Below are 24,773 nucleotides of genomic sequence, written 5' to 3'. Positions count from 1 at the left end.
CCTCAGTTTCCTCACCTATAACTTGGGGATTATACTTTCATTTTTTATCTAACAGAGTTGTTGAGAAGGAAGAGCTTAAAATGCTATATAGGTGTGAATTTTTGATATTAGGACACTAAAACAGGTAGCTATGAATACATTTAGAACTTCTTCTACCAATGCGGATCATTACATTTTCTGCAGCATGTGTCAGAGGTGGGACTTGAATACTAACCTTCTTAAATGACACTAGCTCTATATTCACTGCATTGAACTGTTATTAAAGTAATGCAAAATGAAGTGCTATGTGAAGTATAGAGAGGAAATTGATTTTATTACTCTGTATTTCCTTTGGAATTCACAGTCTGTGATACCATCATTAATTTGTTTCTCTTTTCATATCTAGTCAGTTAGTAAGTTTGTGGATACAATTTCTTTTATCCCTTCACTTCCATCTCTTTCCCTTAGCACCACTCTCCACTCCACACTATTAAGATAGCTTCTTAACTGATACTTCCACCTCCACTCCAATTCTTTTTGAATACTGCCAGAATAATCTTTGTAATCTACATACATTCCAACAAATCTGGACTACTTTTTGGTGTCCTTCTCAACACTCAAAAATACACAGAACACCCACTTTTTACTTATGGTATTCTCCATGCCCCAAACATCTTCCCATCCTCTCCACTTTTTAGTTGTTTATCCATATTTTAGAGCTCTAATTGCTACTTCCATCATCAAGGCCTTTCCTGATCCTCTAATACCTATTTTTCCCCATTAAAATTATATAACGCTTCTATTTTGTAATTCTTTCTCTATTGTGTTCGTACAATATTTTGTATTACAATTCTATGTGTGTTTTAACATTCTACTAGATTATAGGATTTGTGAAAGAGACTGTGTGTTACCTAGGTTTTGTATCCCTCCCTGAACTTAAAACAGTACTCTAGATAATATAATTTATCCATTTAATGTTAAGATTCTGTTATCTTTGAACTCTTCACTATATAGACCAGCATGAAATAGTATGTACGTTCTTGTCCAAATTACAATCTTCCTGGACTTTAGTTCCTTACAGGTAAAATATGTAGATTCAACCAGGTGATATTTAAGGTTCCTTGAAGCTAAGTTTTATGAATTTTATCCAACAATAACTAAAAATATAATGTTTCATCTCTAAAATGAGACAGTACAAAGAGAAGTGAACTTTCTCTAATGTTCTTTTGAGAAGATAAATCTTATCTTCCTACTGACAATATAAGCTCTTTCAAATAGGGATTACGACTTTAAAAACCTCCTCCACAATCATGGTTGTATTTATTAAATGTTTTTGTGATTGACAATTATTATGGAAATATTGTCTGGTGAAAAGATTTACCTCCTCTTCAGTTTAGCTGGTTTATATTCAGGTGGCTCTTCCTCACTCTCATCTCCATCCTTACTGTTGCTGTATGACACTTCTTTGTTAGTCCTTGTTCCAGAAGTCTCCTGGGAATCTAAGACAGAGACAGATTTTTCAGCTCTTGTTCTGACAATTCTTCTGTCATTTTTTTTTTCCTTTTGTGAGGCAATTGGGGTTAAGTGACTTGCCCAGAGTCAGTGAGTGTTATGTGTCTGAGGTCAGATCTGAACTCAGGTCCTCCTGACTCCAGGGCCAGCACTCTATCTACAGTGCCACCCAGCTGCCCCTTCTGTCATTTTCAAACTCAATCTAAATGTTTCAGTGTCTTTCTTACAAGTCACTTCATTTCAGCGCCCCAGACAATTTCCTAAGATTGTAAGTTGCAGAGACGGCACTGACCTACAGTGGTAGAGGAATTTCCTCACAACAGTTCTCTATACCAGGGCTTCTTAAACTTTTTCTACTCGTGACCCCTTTTTGTGTTCTGTTGGCCATGCACAGTGCAAAGCACACATGCTTTGTGTTTAGAACCAAAGCTTCAGTGAAGTTGCACAATGCAACAGGGGCAAGGGCTGCTAGATACACCTCAGATTCATTATGCATTTGATTTTGAATTAATTTTTGGTCCTTGTGTGTTCAGACACCTTTTACTGTTGACAAATTTTTAAAAAGTACTGCTCAGGGCAGCTAGATGGTGCAGTGGTAAGGCTCAGACCTTGGAGTCAGGAGGACCTGAGTTCAAATCCGGTCTCAGACACTTGACACTTACTAGCTATATGACCCTGGGCAAGTCACTGAGTCACTTAACCCCAAATGCCTCACCAAAAAAACCAAAACAAAACAAACAAAAAAAAAAGGACTGCTCTATACTAGTACAACCACAGGTCAGATCCCTACTAACCAAAACAAGAGAGGAGATTAGTATACCAGATGACTAAAGAAGGCCAATGTTAATGTGAAATACTAGGAAGGAGGGAATTATTTATTAGATACTTACTGTATACCAGGGACTGTGCTAAGTGTTCTACAAATATTATCTCATAACAACCCTAAGAAGTAGATACTATTACTGTCCTTATTTTGCAAATGAAGAAACTGAGGCACACAGAAGTTAAATGACTTGCCTAAGGTCACCCAACTAATAAATGTCTAAGATTGGATTTGATCATCCTGACAGTAGGCGCAGTGCCTTACCCACTGCAATACCTGGCTAGGATAAATCTTATATTGATAGTTAAAGACTGTAAATTTAGATTGAGAGAAATTTTATATTACAAAGGAAAAGAGAAATGAAGAAGATGTATTGACTGTCTAGAGTTTCCAGATCTGATGTAAATGATTCCTTCAGGAACTGACTGATCAGTCAACAAGTCTTTAATAAGTACCAGGAAGAACTCTCAGAAATATTCAAGTTTATAGTTTAAGCTGGCAGTGGCCTTCAAGTCAAACAAACACTGTCATTTTATAGATGGAAAATAAGGTTCACAGAAGCAATGTGACTTGCCCATGGTCACACAAAAAGGAAGGGGCAGAAATGGGATGAGAGCCCAGGTTCTCCCACTACTCAGTGCTGCCCAAGTGACAGGCAGCCTGGGAACCACAAAAAGGAGAGGTCAGATGAGTTAACATCTCTGGGTTCATTCTGGTAGCAGGGTCAGGGAACAAAACAACTTGTACATCAGAAGAGTATTCAAAAAGGTGCCAAAGAGACTTGCTCAAGGTCATATAAGAGACAAGCTGATGAGCTAGGATTACTCATCATTATTCGTTTTTAAATATGAGATTTCTATACTGAGATGTTATTATCTTTTTGCCCAACTTGAATGGCTCCTCCTAGTAAGGAGGGGTTTTAAAGCCCTTGCAAGTCCCACCAAACTGAGCTAAATTTTTAGGGTGGTCACTTAATGCTCTAAGAGTTGGGCTAACTAATTCTGGACAAGCTCATCACTAGAAATGTGGTCACTAGGTGATGAATGTTTTTTTTTTTTTTAACACAGAGATTGTCAACTAAAGTATGTAATCACTACACTGGTCAAAGGAACACCAGTTACTAATGAAATCAATGATCTTCTGAAATGCTAAAGTATTATGATATTATGGTGACCAGAAAAAAAATTATTCTTTGGAAAAGTATTATATAAAACATCGTATTTTCTAAGTCATGTACCTGAGTATATAATATGTCCAGGTTATGATAATTTGCTGAAAGCTGAATAATATTGGAATGCTTACTTCATTTTATAATAACAGGATAAAAAAAAATCACAACTACATCTATCAGCATTTCAACTAAAAAATAACTACTTGTTACACATTTATGATGGGACTTTTAAAACATTTTCCTGCTGTTTTGCCTTTAGTGGTTGGCTGTATCAATGAAGTAAACATTTTCCTGCTGTTTTGCCTTTAGGGGTTGACAACAATAACCCAAAGCACATACCCTAAAGTGGCTCCAGTAAGTAATTCCCCTTTCTGATGACTATGTTAATGCACTTATTTATTAATATAGCCCAAGCATTTGAGACATCAGGAATTGGCCACGGTTACTAAGGCTATCTGTGGCCCTGGGTAGATGGACTAGATACTGAGATTTTTTTTTGGACCTATGACTTCATTGGTGTAGAGAACTCATAATGAGACAATTCCTTCTATCAAAGTAGATCAGAACAGCAACTACTGTGAAACCTACAATCTTAGAAAGTTATCTGAATGATTAAATGACTTTCTCAGAGTCACAAAGTCAAGGGCAGTCAAAAAGCACTTGTAATAAGCACTTACTAGGTATTATGGGTACCTAATAATACCTTGCCAGGTATTATGCTAAATTCTGTGGATACAAAAAAAGTTAAAAAAAAAAAACCACCACCAGTCTCTGCCCTCAAGCATCTTCCATTCTAATAAGGGAGATAACATGAAAATAATTAGGTATATACAAGATAAACATAGGACAGATGGAAAGTATAAGAAGACCAAAAAGGTAGGAAGGGGCCAGGTGATAAAAAACTAAATGCCAAACAAAGGACTTCATATTTGATTCTGTTGTGTCTAATTAGTTGCTACTGGAACTCACTGACAAAGGTGACATGGTCAGACCTACGCTTTAGAAAAACCACCTTGATAACAGAGTGGAAGATATGCTACAAGAGACTTAAGGCAGGGAGATCAGTTAGGAAGCAACAGTCTAGGTGAGAGATTATGAGGGCCTGAACTACAGTGGTGGCTATGTGAATGGGAAGAAGGGGCATATAAGAGATGTCATGAAAGTAGAAATGAAAAGATTTGGCAACAGACTGAATAGGTGGAATAAGTGAGATCAGAAGTAAAAGATAATACCAAGATTTTGAGCCTGGAGGATGGTGGAGTCCTGACAGTAATAGGGAAGAGTAAAGGGTTTGGAGGAAAAGATTTTAAATTCTGTTTTGGCTGAATTAAGTTTGAGGTGGCTTATCGGATAATCAGTTTGAGAAGTCCAAAAGGCAGCTGCTGATACAGGACTGGAGTGTTCTGGAAATAAGAGTAGGACAAAATACAGATTTGGAAATCATGTGCATAGAGATAATAACTGATCCAACAGTGGCTGACGAGATCATAAAAGGAGATGGTATACAATGAAAAGAGGGCCCAGAATGGAGTGTGAGGGGACAGCCACAGTGAAGTGTCAGTGACATAGATGAAGAAGTACAGATTAACCAAAGGATTCTGAGAAGGAACAGTCAGCAGAAAGGAGAACCAAGAGAGAGCAGTATCATAAAAACCTAGAGAACAAACAGTATCCTGGAGAAGTTGTTCAGGGTCATACGCTACTGTGAAGTCAAGGATGACTGACAAAAGACTATTAAATTTGGCTGGTAAGAGATTATTGGTAATTCAACCTAGGTCTTTCGGACTTCAGGGCCAGGTCTCTATACTATGACTCCTGATCATGAGATATAATATTGATACATGTGAATTCCATAATTCCTAGGTAAACTGGACCTTCAAAGGGATACCAATATTTATTCCTTAAAAGGTCATGAAAGTAGCAATACGAAACCAATATAAACTTTGTTTTCATTTAAGAAAGAATGATACCATGACAATGAAATTTTTTTAAAAAGATTAAATTGTTACTCAGTAAGATTACTAGTTACCATTTTTGACCTACAAGATGATAGTTTCATGATCAATTCTTGTGTTACATGGGTTCATTTGACTAATCTCTATTTTAGCTAATTATAAACTGACCTGCTTGGTTGGTACTTCTATTTTCTGACAAATTCCTTTTCTTGGTTGCTCCATCACATGGCTCACATTCATTGGAAAGAGTGCACTGTTGTTCACTGTTAACTTCACTTGGATACTGACAATCACCGCAAATTACAGTTGAGTTCAAGCAGTCATTCTCTATTTCCACTGAATTCAAATTTATGTTGCTAATTCCATCAAGTATTTCCTCATGATGCTTATCATTTGTATTTTCTTCATAAATTTCCTCCTCACTTCTAGCCATGGAAACTAAGTCCAATAATGATCCCCTTGTAATGTTACTATCATTTTTCTCATCCATTTCTATTTTAGACACACAATTATCTGTACCATAACTTTGTGAACAATCAAAAGTCCACCCCTGACTTTCCCAATATTGAAACTGTTCCAAATAATACCAGTAAACATGACTATAATGTTGTTCCCATCTTTCCTTTGTCTCAGGAGAATTCCAAGGTTCAGTAGACAATATTTCACTTGGGTGTTTTTCTTGCCAGCTCTGCCATAACAATCCTTCTCCATACTCACTCCAATACTTTTGCCATTTCTCTGTAATTTCTAGTTTTGGAGGTAATACAGTTTCAGTAGATAATTTTCCAGTTTCTACTTCTTTCTCATTTTGAGGTTCACACGTTCTGGTCTCCTCATATTGCTCAAAGGCTGAAGATGGATCATCTGACATTAAGTAGTCATCATCTTCATGAATCTCTTTCCATGATTCTTGCAGAATTTCATCTGAGTATTTCTTCTGAGATTTTTTCTTTTTCTTTTTAAATTTAGTTTTTTTATTTTTGGAATTCATGGACACCTAAATATCAGTGAAAATGTCAATTTCATTATGACAATTTTAACATCTTTCTTTTTAGAAATCATAAATGAGACATTCTATATTTAAAAAAATAATATTAATTACTTATGGGCTTAAACTATGAACCTTCTAAGAAAAATAAATAAAATATTCTTTTCATCCCTGAAGATTATTTCAGCCCTGGAACTTACACTTCATCAGTACCCTGTGCTCTGCCTCTGATTAGAGAGTAGAGAGTTCCTCTCAGAACCTGCCTCTAAGAAGGGACAACTATTTCTTCATTTCCCATTCAGCTTTATTCCTCTGGACTTCTCCATCACGCCCTCATTTGCTGGTACCCCAGCTTCCTTTTCTGTGTTGTCTTCTCCATTAAGTTGTAAGTTCTTTGAGGGTAGGGATTGTCTTTTGTCTTTTTTTTTTTTTTTGGATCCCCAGGGCTTAGGTAGAGTGCCTGGCACACCATAGGCACTTAATAAATGTTTACTGACTGAGCTAAAAAAACTTGGGAAAAAAATTCACTAATCCTGTATATTTTGTGCCTCATGGCTTATGACTAGAAGTAAAGGAAATAAGTAATCTAATATTTACCTCAAAATTCTTGTGAGCAGACAAGCCTCCAAATTGAAGGGGTAGTCCCATACTTCTCATAAGTTCAGCCTCTGAATCCAGTTCAATTTCATCTGATCTCAAAGCACTGCCATTCTCCAATTCTATGGTCCCATGGGAATTATGTTCCCTCTCTTCTGTGGCTTGTTCTACAGATAGGTTTTTTTGAAGTTTATGGTTAAATTAAATAAACATACAAACACTCACATGCACTTACATGATTACTTTCCAGGTCACATTCCCTGCCTCTGACTTGACTATACTGGCAACTTGAATTTTGCTCACAGAATTTTTTTTTAAAGCTATGAAGTTATCAACTCCATTCCCAGGAGAATATGTGTTTTTATGAATAAATCTAGAGCAAATAAGAACATGAACATATAATTGAATGGAAAGAACATAGTTCTATACCTTTGGATGCCAGGAGATATAGGCTTGAATTTTGTTTCTGCCACTACTGGTACGACTTTGGGGAAGTTACAATCTTTTTGGGCATAAACTTCCTTACATATAAAATGACTGTTGGACTAGATTATTTCTAAGGTCACTTAACTTACTCAAATCTTAGGAATAACTAATTTCTATTTATTACTAAACACCTTACTGCATTTTAATGCTATTTTTATAATTAATAATCCAAGGCACTACATGTAATTAATAAGAAAAAAAGAACATTAATTGACATGTGGATAACACAGCAGACATCAGCACTTGTAATGACAGTTTCAGGATACAACAATAGATTATCAAATGTATTTAATAACGGTTAACATTTACAAAGCTTTTTAAGGTTTTCAAAGAGGTTTACATTTATTTTCACAGTTAAAACAACCCTGTGAGGCAGGTACTATTATCATCTCCATTTTATAGATGAGAAAACGGAAGGTGAGAAAAGTTAAGCAACTTGCTTAGTGTCACAGAGCTGGTAAATGTTTGAAGCAGGATTAAAACTAAGGGGAGGTCTCTGACTTTGAGTCCAATAGTCTCTCTTAATAGGTTGTATTATACATTGTTGACAAAGTCAACAATTTTGTCTTCAAGTTCATTTAAGTTTAAGTCTAGACAAATATAGCATGACTTGTGAAGTTTGATGATATTATTGTTTCATTGCATTGAAAGATCTAGAAATGTTATAAAGAAACAAAAACATTATACCAATATGGAAAATTGAGAGATAATATAAAAGTAGTTTTCAGGAATTGGTGTACTTCTACACACAGATTAAATTTTGTTACAACAATTCCAGTTGACAGCCTAGTTATTTCAAACAATTCTTGGTGATTTATTCTAGTGGTTTATATAAAGAATTTCAACTTTTTCACATATATTCTCCACAGAAACAGACTGCAATCCCTATTCAAATTATATTACATATATATATATATATTTTTTAAAGTTCTGATCTATGATTTTATCTGTGTAGGGAACTCCCTGGTATCCCTAAGAGAGGGATCTGAGGCTGAAATACTGAAGTCTTTGGTTCTACTGAAAAGTTGAACTAATGTCTTCCTCAGTCCAAGGGCCTCCATCCACTATGCCATATTGCCTTACATATAACTTATACATACATATTTATATATGTGTACAGACACATGTACATATCTGTATCTATGCTAATCTATACACTATCTTAATTAATGAACTAGGAATGTACTACAGAATAGCATCAACCTGAAAGGTAGTACTGGCATATTCAACTTTTTACAACCTCACATGTGGCCAATCTGTTCATAATTCAGCAACAAAAAAAGCACCTACATACTTCATTTTCAATAGCGTTAATCTACTGATGTGTTAATTTGGGATGTTCATTCCAATTTCCAGTAAGTGGTAATTTTGCTTTACCAAAAGCCCCATCTAGTGGCAAAAGAGGATAACTGCAGTCTACAGGGTGGTTTTCGGGGGGGGGGGGGGGGCGGATGACGACAACCAAAAAACAAACCAAAAACCCCAAAATAATTTGTTTCTGGGACACTTTCCAGTAAAGTCATTGTGTAAAACATTTGCTAATTTGCAGAAAAATTTACATATTCACAGTAAAATACCACATGACAGGTGTTAATATAATGTGAATAAAAATATTGAATTATAGTTAATTTGCAAAAAGTAAAGGTATATACCTGTATTACTGGTATCACTGCCTTTAACATAGAACCCTTTTAATCCTAAATAGTACAATTTTCGATCCCTGTAAAACAAGATAAACAAAGCCATGTTAACTTTTGTACAAAAACAAATAAAATTATAAATCCAGAGAAATACTTGCTTTCAAGATGAATTTGAGGCTAAGATTCTATCCCCCCCACAGATTCCCTTTTAAAACCTGCAATATTGATTTTGTTCATGCAAAAGTTTTTCAACTAAATTTAATCAAAATTATCTGTTTTACTTTGTATGATTTCCTCTATCCCTTATCTAAGAATTGTCTCCCCTAGCCATAGTTAGGAAATTTAGCTCTATCCATTTTCCACTAATTAAAAAAAAATTATTTGACCTTTATAGAGTCAAGCATCAACTGGGAACTTAATGGAATATATGGTAGAAAATGCTGGTCTAAACCTAATATCCCCTCTCCCCCAACTGATTTCCAGTTTCCCAGCCTTTCCCGTAAAATATAAAGTCCTCAAGCAGTTTATATTCTCAGGTTTAATGAACACTGGGTTGCTGAGTTTGAGTGTAACTGAATCTTGCTTATCAATTTTCTTCCACTGACCTATTTTGCTACTTTTTGACCAGTTACAAATGGCAATGGATCATCCATCCTGTAACAGAAAGAGCAAGCAGGGCAGTCTGGCTAGAAAAATGAAGTACCCATGGGGAAGTAATGTACAACAGATCTGAAAAGATAAGATGGAGCTAGAATGTGAAGGGCTAATAAACATGACAAACATGTATCTTAGAGGCAATAGACAACTACTGAAGCTTCTTGATCGGGAGAATTAAAGGGTCAGATTTAGGATTATCACTCTGGCAGCTCTATATATACAACACAGAACAGAGATCTGATAGATAAAAACCTATCAGGGTACTACTGTAATAGTCTAGGTGAAAACTAATGAGGGCCTGAATTAGGGTGGTTGTGGTATGAGTGGAGAGAAGAAAAGGCACTGAACTGATAGAGGAGGAAGAATTTACCAGATCTGGCAACTAACTGTATATGGGATGTAAGAGTGTTGTATCAAGGAGGAGCATTAACCTGGATAACTAAAAGAATGGTGATGCTCTGCAGAAACAGGAGGTTCAGATGAGTTTAAGAAAAGTGAAAACAAGGTAAAAGAGATAGGCACAACAGAACAGATGAAAAATTTATTGGTAAGAAAATTTAGCAGGAATTTTAAACTGTGTGGTTGTGGTTTGTCCTTCATTCTTGAAGAGGACTATGACATCAGGAAGATGATGTCATGACTTGCATGTGAACTGGATTTAAGTGAGGGAGGGCTGTGCAAAGTCACCAGCCTCACTTCCTCCAGAGTCATCTGGGTTCAGTAGCAAGATATAGATCAGGACAACTGGAGATGGCCCCAACAGGAATTTTAAATATAAACAGAGGGAAAGGGGTGAAGGAAAAAGCCCTTCTAACTATCCTATAGACATGAATAAATAAGAGTTTTGGAAACTGCTTTAGGTGGTGAAACAAAGATTCAAGTGGCACAATCACACACAGACAAAAACCAAACACTTACAAAAGACCATCTATAAAATAGCAGATGGGGCTACCAAGTACAGAAAATAACTTATTTCAGTGCTCCAAATATGATGAAGTCAATCATTAAAATATTTGTAGAGAGTTGGAAAAAAGGTGTTAATAAATAAGTTTTTTTTAATAGTCTTTAGAAAAACTCATTTCAGACTAATAGGCAACTTGTCTAAGTCCTGTCTCTGAAGTAACCTGGCAGTGTAAATCACTTAACAAATGATTGTTAAGTCACTTAAACTCTTCTTGCCTTCAGGCAACTTTCAAAGATTACAAATTGTAGAAGTAGTGATTTTCATAGGCAGAGGGAGTTTCCTTACTAGGAGTTCCTTACACCAAAGAAAGAAATCACAGGTCTGGACAAAATAAAATAACTTGGAATGTCTTAAACAGCAGTTGAACATGTTCACCGCCTGACAATTCAGCAAAATAGTTTTTAAAAAATCAACATGTCTTTAAACACAATAAAAGAGTTTTTGTAATTACTCTTAAAGTCTCTTGGGACAGCTGGGTGACGCAGTGGATAGAGCACCAGCCCTGAAGTCAGGAGGACCCAAGTTCAAATCTGGCCTCAGACCAAACACTTGACACTTACTAGCTGTGTGACCCTGGGCAAGTCACTTAACCAAAGTCTCTCCTCTTCCTCTTCCCTCCAATATTGACAGTTTGCAGACTGGCAGTCCCATCTGCAAATTATTTTATTTTTGCAGAGGTGTCTTAACAGTATCAGAGGTGCAGCAGATAAAAGGATGGATTTGTATTCTGAAAGTTTTGGTTTGACTCAAGGGTCACTTGTGTAAGTCTGGACAGGCCACGAAACCTTTCTGGGTCTCAATTTCCTAATTTGTAAAATGAGGCAGTTCGACATTAAAGAACCTTCTAGCTCTAACTCAATGATCCTTTAGTACCAACACAGAGAAACCACTGTGTTCTCAATTCACCCACAGGGCAGAGTAGATTTTTATACTTATAAACTTACAATATAATATTCAACTACAACTTTCCTTTAGATCTTACTCCAAAATCTACCTTGGTAGTCAGGTAATCTGGTAAAAATAGCACAGCAACAATGTGTTAGAAACTAGAAGTTTTCACTATAGATATTCTGTTGTAATGAACACGATTTTAATGTCCAGTTTTATATCGAGTCATTTTTTTAAGTCTCAACTTAACAAAATTTAGGCTAATTCCACTTTAAAGTGCCTATTCCTTAGCAGTTACTCTACTTAATAAAGACTTGTTTTGGTATAGTAGTTATACACACATATTGTACTTAAATATAATCCAAGGTAGATAATGGAGTGCAGATTTAGAGCTGGTAGGAACACAGGTGCCATTTAATCCAACCCCTTAATTTTATAGATGATGAAACTTAAGGCCCATGGAGGTGAAGTGGTTTATCCAAGGTAACACACAGGTAGTAGTGGAGATGAATTTCTAAAATGATTATTTTATCCATTAATTATGTAATGCCTGAGACAACACATTCATGTAATGACTTCTAGAACTTTTATGAATCTTTTACATAAACCAGAATAGAATTAAGTTCTAGTTTATTTTCTTGCCCAACTTTTCAAAATTTACCATCAGGATCCATCTTTACCAAGTTCATAAGTCTTATATAGGACTTGTCTACAGCACAAACATCTAGTCATTAAATTTTGACAAAGTTCGGAAAATGATTAGAAAAATCTTTGTGAAATTTACATCAATGTCACTGAGGACATTTAAATAATGGATTCAGATCATGAAAGTAATGAGGCTTTTAACAATCCTCCTTATACAGAAACAATGGTTTCTTTTTCTGCAAGTAGCTTAAATTAAGAAACTGGACATTGGAAAAAAAAAGATTTTGCTTATACTTAATCAGCAGAAGGCTGTATCACCTGGTAAAGGTCTTCCACATATTCCAACTGATACATCACTCTGCAAATGGTCTAAGTGACCTCCCTTTTTCTAATTTCTACCTTCTCCAGGCCACTGTCTACACAGCTGCCAAATTGATATTTTGAAATTATAGATTTAACCATATTATTTTCATGTTCAAATAATCTCCAGTGGTTCCTATTGCCTTTAGCATAAAATACACATTCCTATGTTGGTCAATTAAAGCATTTCAGAATCTGGTTCCAACGTGATCTTTGCTTATATACTACTTCCCCATAGCCACTCTATTCTCCAGCCAAAATGAACTACTTTTTGTTTTCTCTTATAGGGCCTTCCATCTCCTGCCAAAGTTTGTTGAATCAAAAGGACAAAGAATTGCCACCCCCAGGATACTCAAAAAGATGTCACAGACTCTAAATCAATTCCTAAAGAGGAGTTCTAAAAAATGTTTGGAGCAAAGTCAATATTGTTTACAATAAAGACAAAACATCAATTGAAGCAGAAACTGTTGACAGTGATAGAGATAGCTCAGAAAATGAAACTGGTAAAATTCTATGTGGTGAAATCTGCATTCACCAAGTGGGGGGAAGAGATTATCACCTTTTCTAAAACCGTTAATTTTCTAGTTTGCTTGACTCTATGAAGAATGTTAAATTTAGAAAATAATTAACTTTCCCAGTAGGATAAGTACCCTGAGGACTGGGACTTAGACAATACCAGGTGCATACACAGTAGGCATTTAATAAACATTTGTTGCTTTGAATTTTTTGAAAGGGTTATTAGCCATTAATATGGATGTATGATTTGAGATACAGATGCAGTATTGCCCAGTGGATCGAGTGGAATCAGGGAGGCTTGTGTTCAAAGCCTTTCTCTGATACTTATTACTAGCTCTGTTACCCCAAGCAAGTCATTTAGCCACAATGAGCCTCAAGGAACTCATTAAGACCTAGTTACTAAATCACAGGTGGTGATCTGAGACAAAATTAGATCCTTTGTATATGACTTCTGAGAATTTGTCTCCTTTTCTTTTAAGCTGGATTAAAATTTAGATCTGAAGTCCAGTGCAAACCTCTGTATTGTACAAATAAGGAACTGAGGCCCAGAGACTTGCCTAAAGTCTGTTCTAGTGGCAAAGACAAAATTCAAATCCACACCATTTTACTCCTAATGCAATTAATCAACAAGCAAATTTATTAAGTACCTATAAGTGGCAATCATTGTCTTAGGGATAGAAAGACAAAAAATGAAAGTACTTGTTGTCAAGAAGAGATAACATGTACTTCTGTAGACATATAAGGAATTCAAAAGAAATACAAAGTAGTTAAATAGCTAACATTTATATAGCAGGTTTACAGTGAACTTCACGTTCTCTCATTTGATCTTTAAACTATCCTGTGAAATTAATGCTATCATCATCCCCATGTTACAGATGAGGAAACTGAGGCTGTGAGAGGTTAAGTGACATGCACAGGATCACAAAGCTAGTTAAATGTCTGAAGCAGGACTTGAACTCAGGACTCCCAAGCTCTATTAACTGCACCATTGTACTAGCTAGCTGCCTAGTAAAACAAAGGATAGGGAGGGAGGGGTGGAAAGCAAAAGGGTCTTTTGAGTCAAGTCTTGAAAGAAGTGGAATATTCTATGAAACAGAGGTAAGTAGGGAATAACAGCTAGAATTTATACGATACCTACTTACTGTGCTAAGCTTAGCACTGTGCTAAGAACTTCACAAATGTTATTTTATTTGACCTTCACAACAATCCTGGGAGGATGATGCTATTAACTCTCCACAAGAGGTTGAACTAATGCATTCCAGTTAAAAGAGTTTAGACATGGAGTGCCTCATATGCCTGGACTGTAGAATGTGGGAAGGGGAATAATGTAATAAAGCTGGAAAATTAGGATGAGGGCAAATTGTGAAGGGCTTTAGAAACTGAACTGGAATTTTTATTTTATCCTAAAGTCAGTAGGGAACAATGACTTTGATTGAATATATGAGTGACATGGTCAGATAGGTGCTTAAGGAAAATCATGAACAGATAAGAAATTTGAGGTAGGAAGACCAATTAAGAGGCCTTTAATAGTCCAGGAGAGAGACGATGACAGCCTGAACTTAAAGTGGTGGCTGTGTGAGTAGCGAGAAGGGAACAGACCTGAGATGTGTGGAGGTAGAAAAGGCAAGATTTGACAACTGATTATATCTATGGAGTGAAAGAAAATAAAGAGTCAAGGATAACAATGAGATTATGCTACCTGGGAGCCTGGAAGAATGGTGATACAAATGGAGAAGTACAGAAAAGGAAAGAGTTTTAGAGAGAAAGATGAGTTCTGTTTTGAAATATGTCCTGTACATCCCATTTTAAGAATGAACTGGTGATACATATCTGGAGCTCAGGACAGAGACTAAAGCTGGATATGTAGATCTGGGAGTCACTTACAGAGTGAATAATTAAACCTACAGGAGTTGATGAGATGACCAAGAAAGGGAATATGAAGAAAAGAGGAGCCAACAGAGTCTTGAGGTACAATGATTTTCTAGCAAAGAATGTGGAAAGGTCAGACTGGGAGAGACTAGTGTCACAAAAACCCAGAGAAGACAAAAGAACAGATCACTGAGGCTGAAAGGCAGATGCTACAGAGCAGTCAAGAAGGATGAGGACTGAGAAAATAATATCAGATTTGGCAATTAAGAGATCATTGGAGGATAGCTAGGTGGCACAGTGGATAGAGCTCTGGCCTTGGAATCAGGAGGACCTGAGTTTAAATCTGAACTCAGACACCTGACACTTACTAGCTGTGTGACTCTGGGCAAGTCACTTAACCCTGATTGCTTCACCAAAAAGAGAGAGGAAGAGAGAGGGAGAAAGAGAGAGATGGGGAGAGAGAGAGGGAGAGAAAGGGGGAGAGGGGGAGAAAGAGAGGGAGAGGGGGAGAAAGGGAGGGGGAGAGAGGGGGAGGGGGGGGGAGAGAGAGAGAGAGAGAGAGAGAGAGAGAGAGAGAAAGAGAGAGAATTGGCAGTATGGGGAAAGGTTGGTTGAGGTTGGAAGCCAAACTGTAAAAGGTGGAAGAAAGTCAGGGGAGGGATCAAGAAGAGGCAACAAGCATAGACAGCTTTTCCTAGGAGAATGGCTGAGAAAAGATTAACAGATATAGGACTGGGACTATTACTGGAGGGGCTGAAGAATCTAGGGAAGGTTTTTTTTTTTAAAAGGATGAGAAATTTGTTCATGTTTAAAGGCACTAGGGAAGAAATACCCTATTTCCCTATCTCCCTAAGGAGATAAGAGGATGGGGAAAGGGAGGAAAAGGATTAAAGTGGACAATCTGTTGGAGAAGATGGGGGGGGTAGGATGAGGGGCATACGTAGAGGTATGGGTGTTAGCTAAGAGACTTATTAAAGACTGGAGTAAAGGAGAAAGCAGAGATGATTGTAAAGAGGTTTTGAAATGATGAAAAGGGAATATGAGGGTTGTTGTTCAGTTGTGTCTGACTCTTCATGACCCTATTTGGGGTTTTCTTGGCAAAGGTACTGGAGTGAGCCTCCACCTCATTTTACAGTTGAGGAAACGGAGATAAACAAGATGAAGTGACTTGCCCAGGGTCACACAGTTAGTAAGGGTCTGAGACCAAATCTGAATTCAGGAAGATAAGTCCTCCTGGCCACAGGCCTGGTACTCCATCCACTAGACACCTAGGTGTACCAAAGGTGTACTCACACAGCCACCACTTTAAGTTCAGACTGTCATCACCTCTCTCCTGGACTTTTAAAGGCCTCTTAATTGGTCTTCCTGCCCCAGGTTTCTTCTCAGTTCACAATTTTCCTTAAGCACCTATCTGACCATGTCACTCCTATATTCAATCAAAAGTCCTTGGTTCTCTACTGACTTCAGGATAAAATAAAAATTCCAGTTCAATTTCTAAAGCCCTCCACGATTTGGCCTCATCCTAATTTTCCAGCATTTATTACATTATTTATCGAAGTAAAGAATCCAGGTTCTCAGTTGAGAGGGTAAGGAGAATGGAAGGTGTGGGAAGCTACAGGAGAGAAGGCAAGGTTTGGAACAATCTCTGTGGGGAATAGAGTAATTGATTAAGGAGGAACAAAAGAATTACCTTGCCCTCTAAGTGCTCAGGCAAGGTTAGAAATCCAGCAAGCAAATGTTCTGCTGTACCATGTTTTCTCCTCCATAAAAATTACGGACAGTACCATATAAACACTTCTTATAATCTTTACTAGATATCTTTTGAACCTTAAAATACCTCAATTTAAAACCCACACATTAAAAAGTCTAGCATTAAAACAATTTTTTAAATCTTCAAGTTGAAAAAATAATTCATGTTCTCCCTTATAGGCCATGACAATACTGCCTCCTTGTTCCTCATTGCTAAAAGCTAAACTACATCTATTTGTGATGTACCAAACACCAGAGCAATTTCATATTGCGTTCATATTGCGAAGTGGCTAGTGTCAGGACTGGAGTTAGGAAGAGCGGAGTTCAAATCCAGCCTCAGACGCTTACTAGCTGTGTAAGTAATTTCACGCTGTTTGCCTTAGTTTCCTCATCCGTAAAATGAGCTGGAGAAGGAAATGGCAAAGCACTTCAGTGTCTTTGCCAAGAAAACCTCAAATGGGGTCACAAAGTGCAGGCCACGACTGAACAACAATACTATCTGTTCAAAGGCATCACCTTTAAGCTACTACGGTTTAAAGCTCCGTAGGTTAATTTCGGTCACCCACAGAATATAAAGAACACTATCCCTGGAAGCAGCGTGGGGAGAGCGGCTGCCTCGGGGAGGGCTTGGGGCTGGCGGCGGCCCGGGGCATCACCTCCGGGCAGCTGTGGCCTGACCTCGGGCCGCGCGAGACTCCGTCGGCACCGGCCACATCTTTCTGGCACAGGAAAAACACGTTTCTACTTACTCCACAAACGCCCTCGAGCAGAGGCAGAGGATTTTTAAATCTTCCTCCAAGTCTTCGACGAACAGGACCATTTCCGCCACGAGGCTCCACTTCCCGCACAGCATCTCGCTCCGGTGCCCGCCGCGCTCGGCCTCGGAGACCCCTCCTGGCTCGTGCGGCGAGCCGCCCTCGCTGCTCGTGCCGAGGCCGCCCCGGCTGGGGTCGGGGGTGGGCTCGGAGGAGGGGGTTCAAGCCCTTCCTCGCGGGGTGTGGGTGTGGGGAGGGTCAGGCCTCCTGGGGGTCGCTGGGCAGGGAGCTCGCGCACACACCGCGCCGTAGGGAGGACGCAGCCTCGGTGACCGCGGCGACGGCGGCAGCGAACATGGGCGTGCGCGCGCCTACCCCGCCGACCGGAAGTGCCTCTCCGGCCTGAGGACGGGAGCGGGAAGAGGAGGGGAAGGTGTTCCACCGAACACAGTCCAGGTCGGAGACGCAACTCGTGTTCCTAATTAGAGGGCTTAGGAAAACTGCTCGCTTAGCTCTGCAGCTTGCACGGCCAGACTGCCTGAGGTGCGTATGGGATGAATGAGGTAAAGGAGGCGAAGATTTGCCGCGTCTTCCTCCATTTCTTTCCTTCTTGATTGGGAGACGTGGAGAGGGGGTGGGGCAGGTTCTTTTCTGGGTTTGGTGTCATCCTTTTCCCTTCCCCCTCCACCTCGGGACGCGTTGTTTATCCCGGCGGTGGGGGAGGGGCGCTTCCTGTCTCAAGGCTGTGGCGGAGGGGCGGGAGATCGCCGGCTTCCTGTCTCGCGGGGTCGGGGGCCTGTGGAACCGGAGCTGCTCTTATTGGGGCGGGTGCCCGGGTGGATCGGGTTTGGTGCCGGATGGCCTCCCCTTCCGGTCTCTCCTCGTCACGGGATTGACCAGTCTGGGCCACTTCTCATCCCGCCCTCACCACCATCACTCAGTATTTATTAAGGCGCCTACTATGTGCCAGGCCCTGTGCCAAACGCGGTAGGTACCAAAAAGACGGTGGTACTAATCATGCTGCCTTCAACGTAATTCATCAAACAGCATTTTTGTTTTGTCTTTCTTAAGTATTGTGCAACATAGTATGCATAGGAGTCTTTAATTACAACTCTGAGATCGAAGTACTTATTACTTAAAAAAAAAAATTGTTAAGCGCCAGCTATGGGCCAGGCTCCGTGCTAAGCATTAGGGATACAAAAAGAGGCCAAACACAGCCCCAGACGTCAAGGAGGTTACAATCTAATGGGGAGGAGAAGGTACAAGCAAATATATACAAAGCAGGCTATATGTAAGATAAATAGGAGATGATTAACAGAGGGCACGGCCTGGAGTTGGGGAAAGGCTTTCTGTAGGTGAGATTGTAGTTAGTACTTAAAGAAAACCAGGGAGGTCAGTGGGCAGAGCAGAGGAGTTAAAGGCTTGAGGGACAGCTAGAGAGAATGCCCTGAGCTGAGAGGTGGATTGTTTTGTTTTTCAATGGTATCTCCTATTCCGATTCTGAGAAATTCCTTGATTGTAATGTGATACGTACAACCTGTTCATTTCTTCTTCTCACCGTGAGCCTCACAAGCTTATTGGTGGTGACACATTGACAAATTGTCAAACCTTAGTTGCATGTAGTGTTCAACGACTTGCAGCCATATAGCAACATCCCAGAGATTGACATCTGATTCCTATGGAGTTCTATGTAAAAACTGAACAGTCTAAAAGACAACTAAGAACACTTGACACTTACTAGCTGTGTGATCCTGGGCAAGTCATTTAACCCCAATTGCCTTTAAAAAAAAAAAAAACTAAAAGACAACTAAGACAATAGAAGAAATAGTGTTATAGGGTAATTAGAACAGTAATTAGGAAGGATTCACAGGATCATAGTTGTAGACCTGGAAGAGGTCTTAGAATGAACGCATGAATGAAGCACTTATTAAGTGCTTACTGTTGTACAAAGTGGGACAGCTAGTAGTAGTTCAGTGGATAGAGTGCTGAGCCTGGAGTCAGGAAGACTCATCTTCTTGAGTTCAAATCTGGCTTTAGACACTAGTTGTATGACCCTGGGCAAGTCAGTTAACCCTGTTTGCCTTAGTTTCCTCATCTGTAAAATGGGCTGGAGAAGAAAATGATAAACCACTCCAGTATCTATGCCAGGAAAACCCCACATGGGCTTAAGAAGTTGGACATGACTGAAAAATAACAACAATGTACAAAGCACTGTGGGATACAAATTGAAAAGTAAACTCTCCCTGTTCTCAAGAAGCTCACATTCTAAAAGGGGAGACAACACATAGGGAAGGTTTCAGCTGTAAGTCAGATGGAAAAGTCTCATAGTCCTTAGGGTTGCAGCAGCAGAGCAGATGTTCATGCTGCTTCAATGCCATTTCCACAGATAAAATACCAATTTCTTATGTTGAACCATTTTACAGTGCCCTCACAGGTCACTAATCTTCTGTCTGTACAATTAGAATAAGGCAATTTTAGATACTGAAGAGAAAGCTGTATGGATTTGCTTACTTGATGCTGCTTGAGATTTCTGCCTTTTGGGATACATAGGTTTAGTTCTTTCTAGCTTGGGATATTAAGGGTAGAGAAATACTTCCCTTTGGTATACCTTGGCCGTAGAGAAAACTGCGTGATCCAAGTTACCCACCAAAAGTTTGAAAGGCACTACCAATGACTAGCAAGTAAAATATTAATTTTTAAAGGGGAAAATAGTTTTCTAACACTTCTAGCCTTAGAAAAACAATTTTCATATACTTGAAGATTTTTATTTCTACTCTGTGAAATCCAAGTACTTTTTATGGACTATGTGATGTTTTTTCCTTGAAAATTGAACTTTGGTACTAGATTCCCTCTCCAGACTCAATATTTCTTTCATTCAGGTCTCAGATTCTTCTTCTGTCCTCCGTTTTCCTGCTAGTTGAAAGGCTTTTATTCTCTCAGTTGTTCTCTCACATGTGTTCTGTCAATGGACAATTAAGTGTTGAGAGCAATTTTAACTGGAGTACCTAGGCAGTCCTTGATTCGTTGGCCTTCTCTGTTCTGGATCTTATTTGGTGCTTTTTCATTTATGGAATCTGTACATATACAGCACTGCATTCTGCATTGGGTATGTACAATATTAAGGAATTTGTACCCTGAAGTGAATTGACACAGTTTTATTAAGGATTCTTATAGCATCTTCTGGACAGTTGAGTTAAGGCAAGAAACATTATATAAGCTCCTTAATGGAATTCATAATCACTCAGAAGAGTGCCCTAACTACCTACACAAGAGAAAACAAGTAGATTAGAAATGCTTGTTGTACTAGAACATTTTTTTTTTTTGGTGAGGCAGTTGGGGGTAAGTGACTTGCCCAAGGTCACACAGCTAATAAGTGTTACATGTCTGAGGCTGGATTTGAACTCACATCCTACTGACTCCAAGGCCAGACCTCTATTCACTGCACCACCTACCTGCCCCTAGAACATTTTAATTATAATTATATATTAAAATATTTCTTCCATTGTCATGTTATCTTTTCTAGATTTTTCATTTCTGAGATTGAAGCTTGGATCAAGACCATCCTTGACTGATTTCTGGCAAGTCAACTAACTTTGGTTATGGATTTGTTTAATATAGAAATTGTACATTTATGTCTCCAGAAATTGAGATCAAATTGGAAATTTCTGAAAAATCTTACAGACTTGAGACTTCAATGTCTTTGCGTGTGTAACATCACTAACATTTATGATTCCATATTAGTGATGGAGAGAACTGAGGCATTTTCAGTTGTAAGAAAATAATGTGCAGAAATGTGGTAGCCTCATTGACTGAAGAATAGAATGAATAATAATAACTAACATTTATGTAGTGCTTTGAGATTCACAAAGTATTTTTACATGTACAATCCAATTTGATCCTCATAACATCCTTGTGAGGTAGGTACTATTATTAGCCCCATTTTGTAGATGAGGAAATTGAGGCTGAGTAGTTAAGTGACCCAGGGTCACAAAGCTGAGAGTCTGAGGCAGGATTTGAACACACGTCTTCCTGACTCTAGCACCCTAGCCAGCAGCCTCTATATGTTAAATACTCAGACACCACTTTTCATTGATGAAGAGGAATACCAGCTCCATATGATTCAATTTAAGATTTTAAAGTCAGATTAGTAAGATTAGATAATCTGTCATTTAACTTTCTAAATTCTCAGTTTTTATGTTTTATGACTGATTTTCCTAATATAATGGAGACACACTTTAGTGCAATGGAAAGAGCACTGGCTTTGTAGTTAGAGGCCTTGGGTACAAATCTTGTCTCCATCACTTTCTCCCTGTGTGACCTTGAGAAAGTAACCTCTCTGGTCCTCATTTTTCTCATCTATAACAGGAAAGGGTTGGACTAGAGGACCTTTAATGGCCCTTTTAGTTCTAACTCTGCAGTTTGTAATACTAAACAGTATTACGAATACTAATCAGTACATATTTATTAAGCATATGCTGTGTGGTAGGCACTGGAAATACAAAGGGAAAAAAAGAAATACAAAGGGAAAAATGAAACAGTCCTTGATTTTAAGGAGCTTGCATATCACTGGGAGAAGAGCTATGAGTAAGCACAATAGTGAATACAAAATATATACAATTTAGTTTCCAGGAGGAAGGGCATTATTAATTATAGGCTATAAGGATGACTCTTATGTAGGAAGTGGCACCTGACTGAGCTTTGAAGGAAGCTAGGAATTTTAAAAGGTATAAGTGAGGAATGCATTTCTAGCATGGAGGACAGCCTGTGCAAAGGAACAGACTCAGGAGATGTATGAGGAATAGTAAGAAAACCAGTTTGGCTGGAATGTAGAGTATGTATCTTCTCCAGCAGATTGTCCACCCACCCCCCTCTTTCCCTCTTTTGCCCTTCTTCTCTCTCTCCCCCCCCCCTTACTCCCCATACCCCAATCTTCATCCTCTTCATTTCTGTCAGATCCTTCTCTGTTGCCTACAAATATATCTTCCCCTATCCTAAAAAAAAAGCAAAAAACAAAAATTAAAAAAAAACAAAACCTCACTAGGTCCAACTATCTAGCCTCTCCTTCTCAACCAAACTCTGTGAATGCTTCCATCTCCTTTCTCATTGCCCTCTTCTAAACCCTGTGCAGTCTAGCTTCTGACTTCATCACTCAACTGAAACTGATCTCTCTAAAGTTGCCATAGATCTCTCATCAAATCTAATGACCTGTTCCAATCTCATCCTTTTTGATCTCTACAGCATTTGACTATGTCAGCCATCTTCTCTTGCATAATCTCTTTGGGATTTCATGACACTTATCTCGCCTGATTCTCCTATCTGTCTGACTGCTTCTTCTCAGGTTTCTTTGTTGGATCATCATCTGTGTCGTGTACCCCAATATATTGTCCTGGGTCCTTTTCTTTTGTTTCTTTACACTTTCACTTGGTAGCTTCATTACTCCCCATAGGTTTAACTATCATCTTTATGCAGGTGATACCCATATCTATCTATTCAGGCCTAGTCTCTCTCTCTCTCTTTCTTTCCTGAGCTGTAGCCCTGGATCACCAGCTACTTATTGGACATTTTGGACTGGTAGTCCTGTGAGTACCTCAAACTCAACATAGCCAAAACAGAACTCATCTTTACCCCACAAACACAACCCTCTTCCAAACTTCCCTGTTACTATCAAAGGTACCATCATTTTTTTTGTCACCCAAGTTCACAACCTTAGGTGTTATTCCTCCATCTTATTCATCCCACACATCCACTCAGTTGCCATGACCTGTCATTTCTGTCTCCACAATGTCTTAGCCACACATACCCCCTTTTCTTTACTTATATAACCAGTGCCTTAGTTTAGACTCCTGTTGCTTTTCTCCTAGACTATTAAGTTTCTTAATTGAACTCCTTGTCTTAGGTCTTCCATTGCTTCATTCCATTCTTTCCTTAACCACAAAGCATTTTCTTAAAGTGCTGGTCCAAGTCATCTCCCTATACTCAGTAAACTCCAGTGACTCCCTATTACCCGTACAATCAAATATAAGCTCATTTCTTGTAATTTATATCCCTTTATAGCAGAGCCCCTGCCTGTCTTTTCAGTTTTCTAACACATTACTACTTCCTCCTCCCCGCCTACCCACCAACCATGTAGGCCTGTTGACTGGTTTGCACTCACAAAGCAACATCATCCATTTTTGTGACTTTTCATTATTTGTCTCCGTGTCTGGAATGAACTCTCTCCTCACCTCTAGGTCTGGGAAGCCTGTATTTCCTTCAAGGCTCTGATAAAGCTCTACCTCTCAGAAGTCTTTCATGATTTCCCCAGCTGTTGGTACCATCCCTCCAAAAATTATTTTGCATTTATTTTGTATATAATCTGTATACACTTTACATACATATTATCTTCCTTATAAGGTCCTTGTGGTCCAGCCCTATTTTTCTTTTGTCTTTGTAGTCCCAGCATTTAGAATTAAAGTCAACAAACATTTATTAACTCTTAGTGGAGTGTCTGGGACAAAGTAGACACTTCATGAGTGCTTGTTGATCTGTTAATTGATTTTGTGAAGGTGAATGAAGTTCAAAAGGCTTGGAAAAATCTGGTTATAGGCAGATTATAAAGAGCTTTAAAAAATCAAACAGTGGAATTTGAGCTGGTATTAACTTCTTGAGTAGGAGAGTAGCATATGCTGTCTTTAACATGGTCTACCATCAGTTCCACCATCATTAGTCCTGGTCCTCACAAAGAAAGTAAAACTGTTTGGTTAGTACTTAAGGAGACTAAATCATTGAGTCTTTCAATTGTAAGAAAAATAAAACTTTCCCGTCTTTTTCTTTTTAGGTACAAGAATCATAAACTGCTGTGACTATGAAGAGAGTGACTTTATCATTTTTACTCAAAGAAAAATGATAGAGAAAAATCAAACTCGTTCTGAAGGGCAGGATTCTATGCCCTATATTATTTGTCTGGTTCACATATTGGAAGGATGGATTGATGTTCAACAATTAGAGGATTATTTGAATTTTATTAACTATCTTCTATGGGTATTTACTCCTCTAATAGTCTTGATACTTCCTTACTTTACTATTTTTCTTCTCTACCTTACTATTATTTTCTTACATATTTACAAGAGGAAGAATGTACTAAAGGAAGCATATTCCCATAATTTATGGGATGGTGCAAGGAAAACTGTAGCAACAGTATGGGATGGACATGCAGCAGTATGGCATGGTAAGAAGGATT

The 24,773-nt window shown here is 38.5% G+C and overlaps 2 protein-coding genes across 5 annotated transcripts in view; one reads left to right on the top strand and one right to left on the bottom strand.

Moving 5' to 3' along the window:
• Positions 1-17,691, bottom strand: part of LOC114054218 (trimethylguanosine synthase-like) — a 59,019-nt gene extending 41,328 nt beyond the window's left edge. The window contains exons 1-5 of the mRNA XM_027877390.1: positions 17,549-17,691; positions 9,164-9,231; positions 7,026-7,192; positions 5,609-6,437; positions 1,361-1,478 (exon numbers count right to left, since the gene is read on the bottom strand). Coding sequence (XP_027733191.1) covers positions 1,361-1,478; positions 5,609-6,437; positions 7,026-7,192; positions 9,164-9,231; positions 17,549-17,652 — 1,286 coding nt within the window. The 5' untranslated portion in view covers positions 17,653-17,691. The remainder of the gene's footprint in view (positions 1-1,360; positions 1,479-5,608; positions 6,438-7,025; positions 7,193-9,163; positions 9,232-17,548) is intronic.
• A 225-nt stretch (positions 17,692-17,916) lies between these two features.
• The window catches only part of LOC114054305 (transmembrane protein 68), a 38,841-nt gene continuing 31,984 nt past the window's right edge, over positions 17,917-24,773 (top strand). For 2 of the 4 annotated variants that reach the window (XM_027877521.1, XM_027877518.1), the window contains exons 1-3: positions 17,917-18,097; positions 21,078-21,132; positions 24,372-24,761. In XM_027877521.1, the coding sequence (XP_027733322.1) occupies positions 24,437-24,761 (325 nt within the window). In that variant the 5' untranslated portion in view covers positions 17,917-18,097; positions 21,078-21,132; positions 24,372-24,436. Of the gene's footprint in view, positions 18,098-18,126; positions 18,542-21,077; positions 21,133-24,371; positions 24,762-24,773 lie in introns of those variants that run through there. The other 2 variants (XM_027877519.1, XM_027877520.1) reach the window with 2 other exon arrangements.

The sequence above is a fragment of the Vombatus ursinus genome, unplaced genomic scaffold, assembly GCF_900497805.2.
Source record: "Vombatus ursinus unplaced genomic scaffold, bare-nosed wombat genome assembly UNPS02014812.1, whole genome shotgun sequence".
Lineage (NCBI taxonomy): Eukaryota > Metazoa > Chordata > Mammalia > Diprotodontia > Vombatidae > Vombatus > Vombatus ursinus.
The sequence above is the reverse complement of the archived record's forward strand: the minus strand, read 5'-3'. Positions and strand labels throughout refer to the sequence as shown.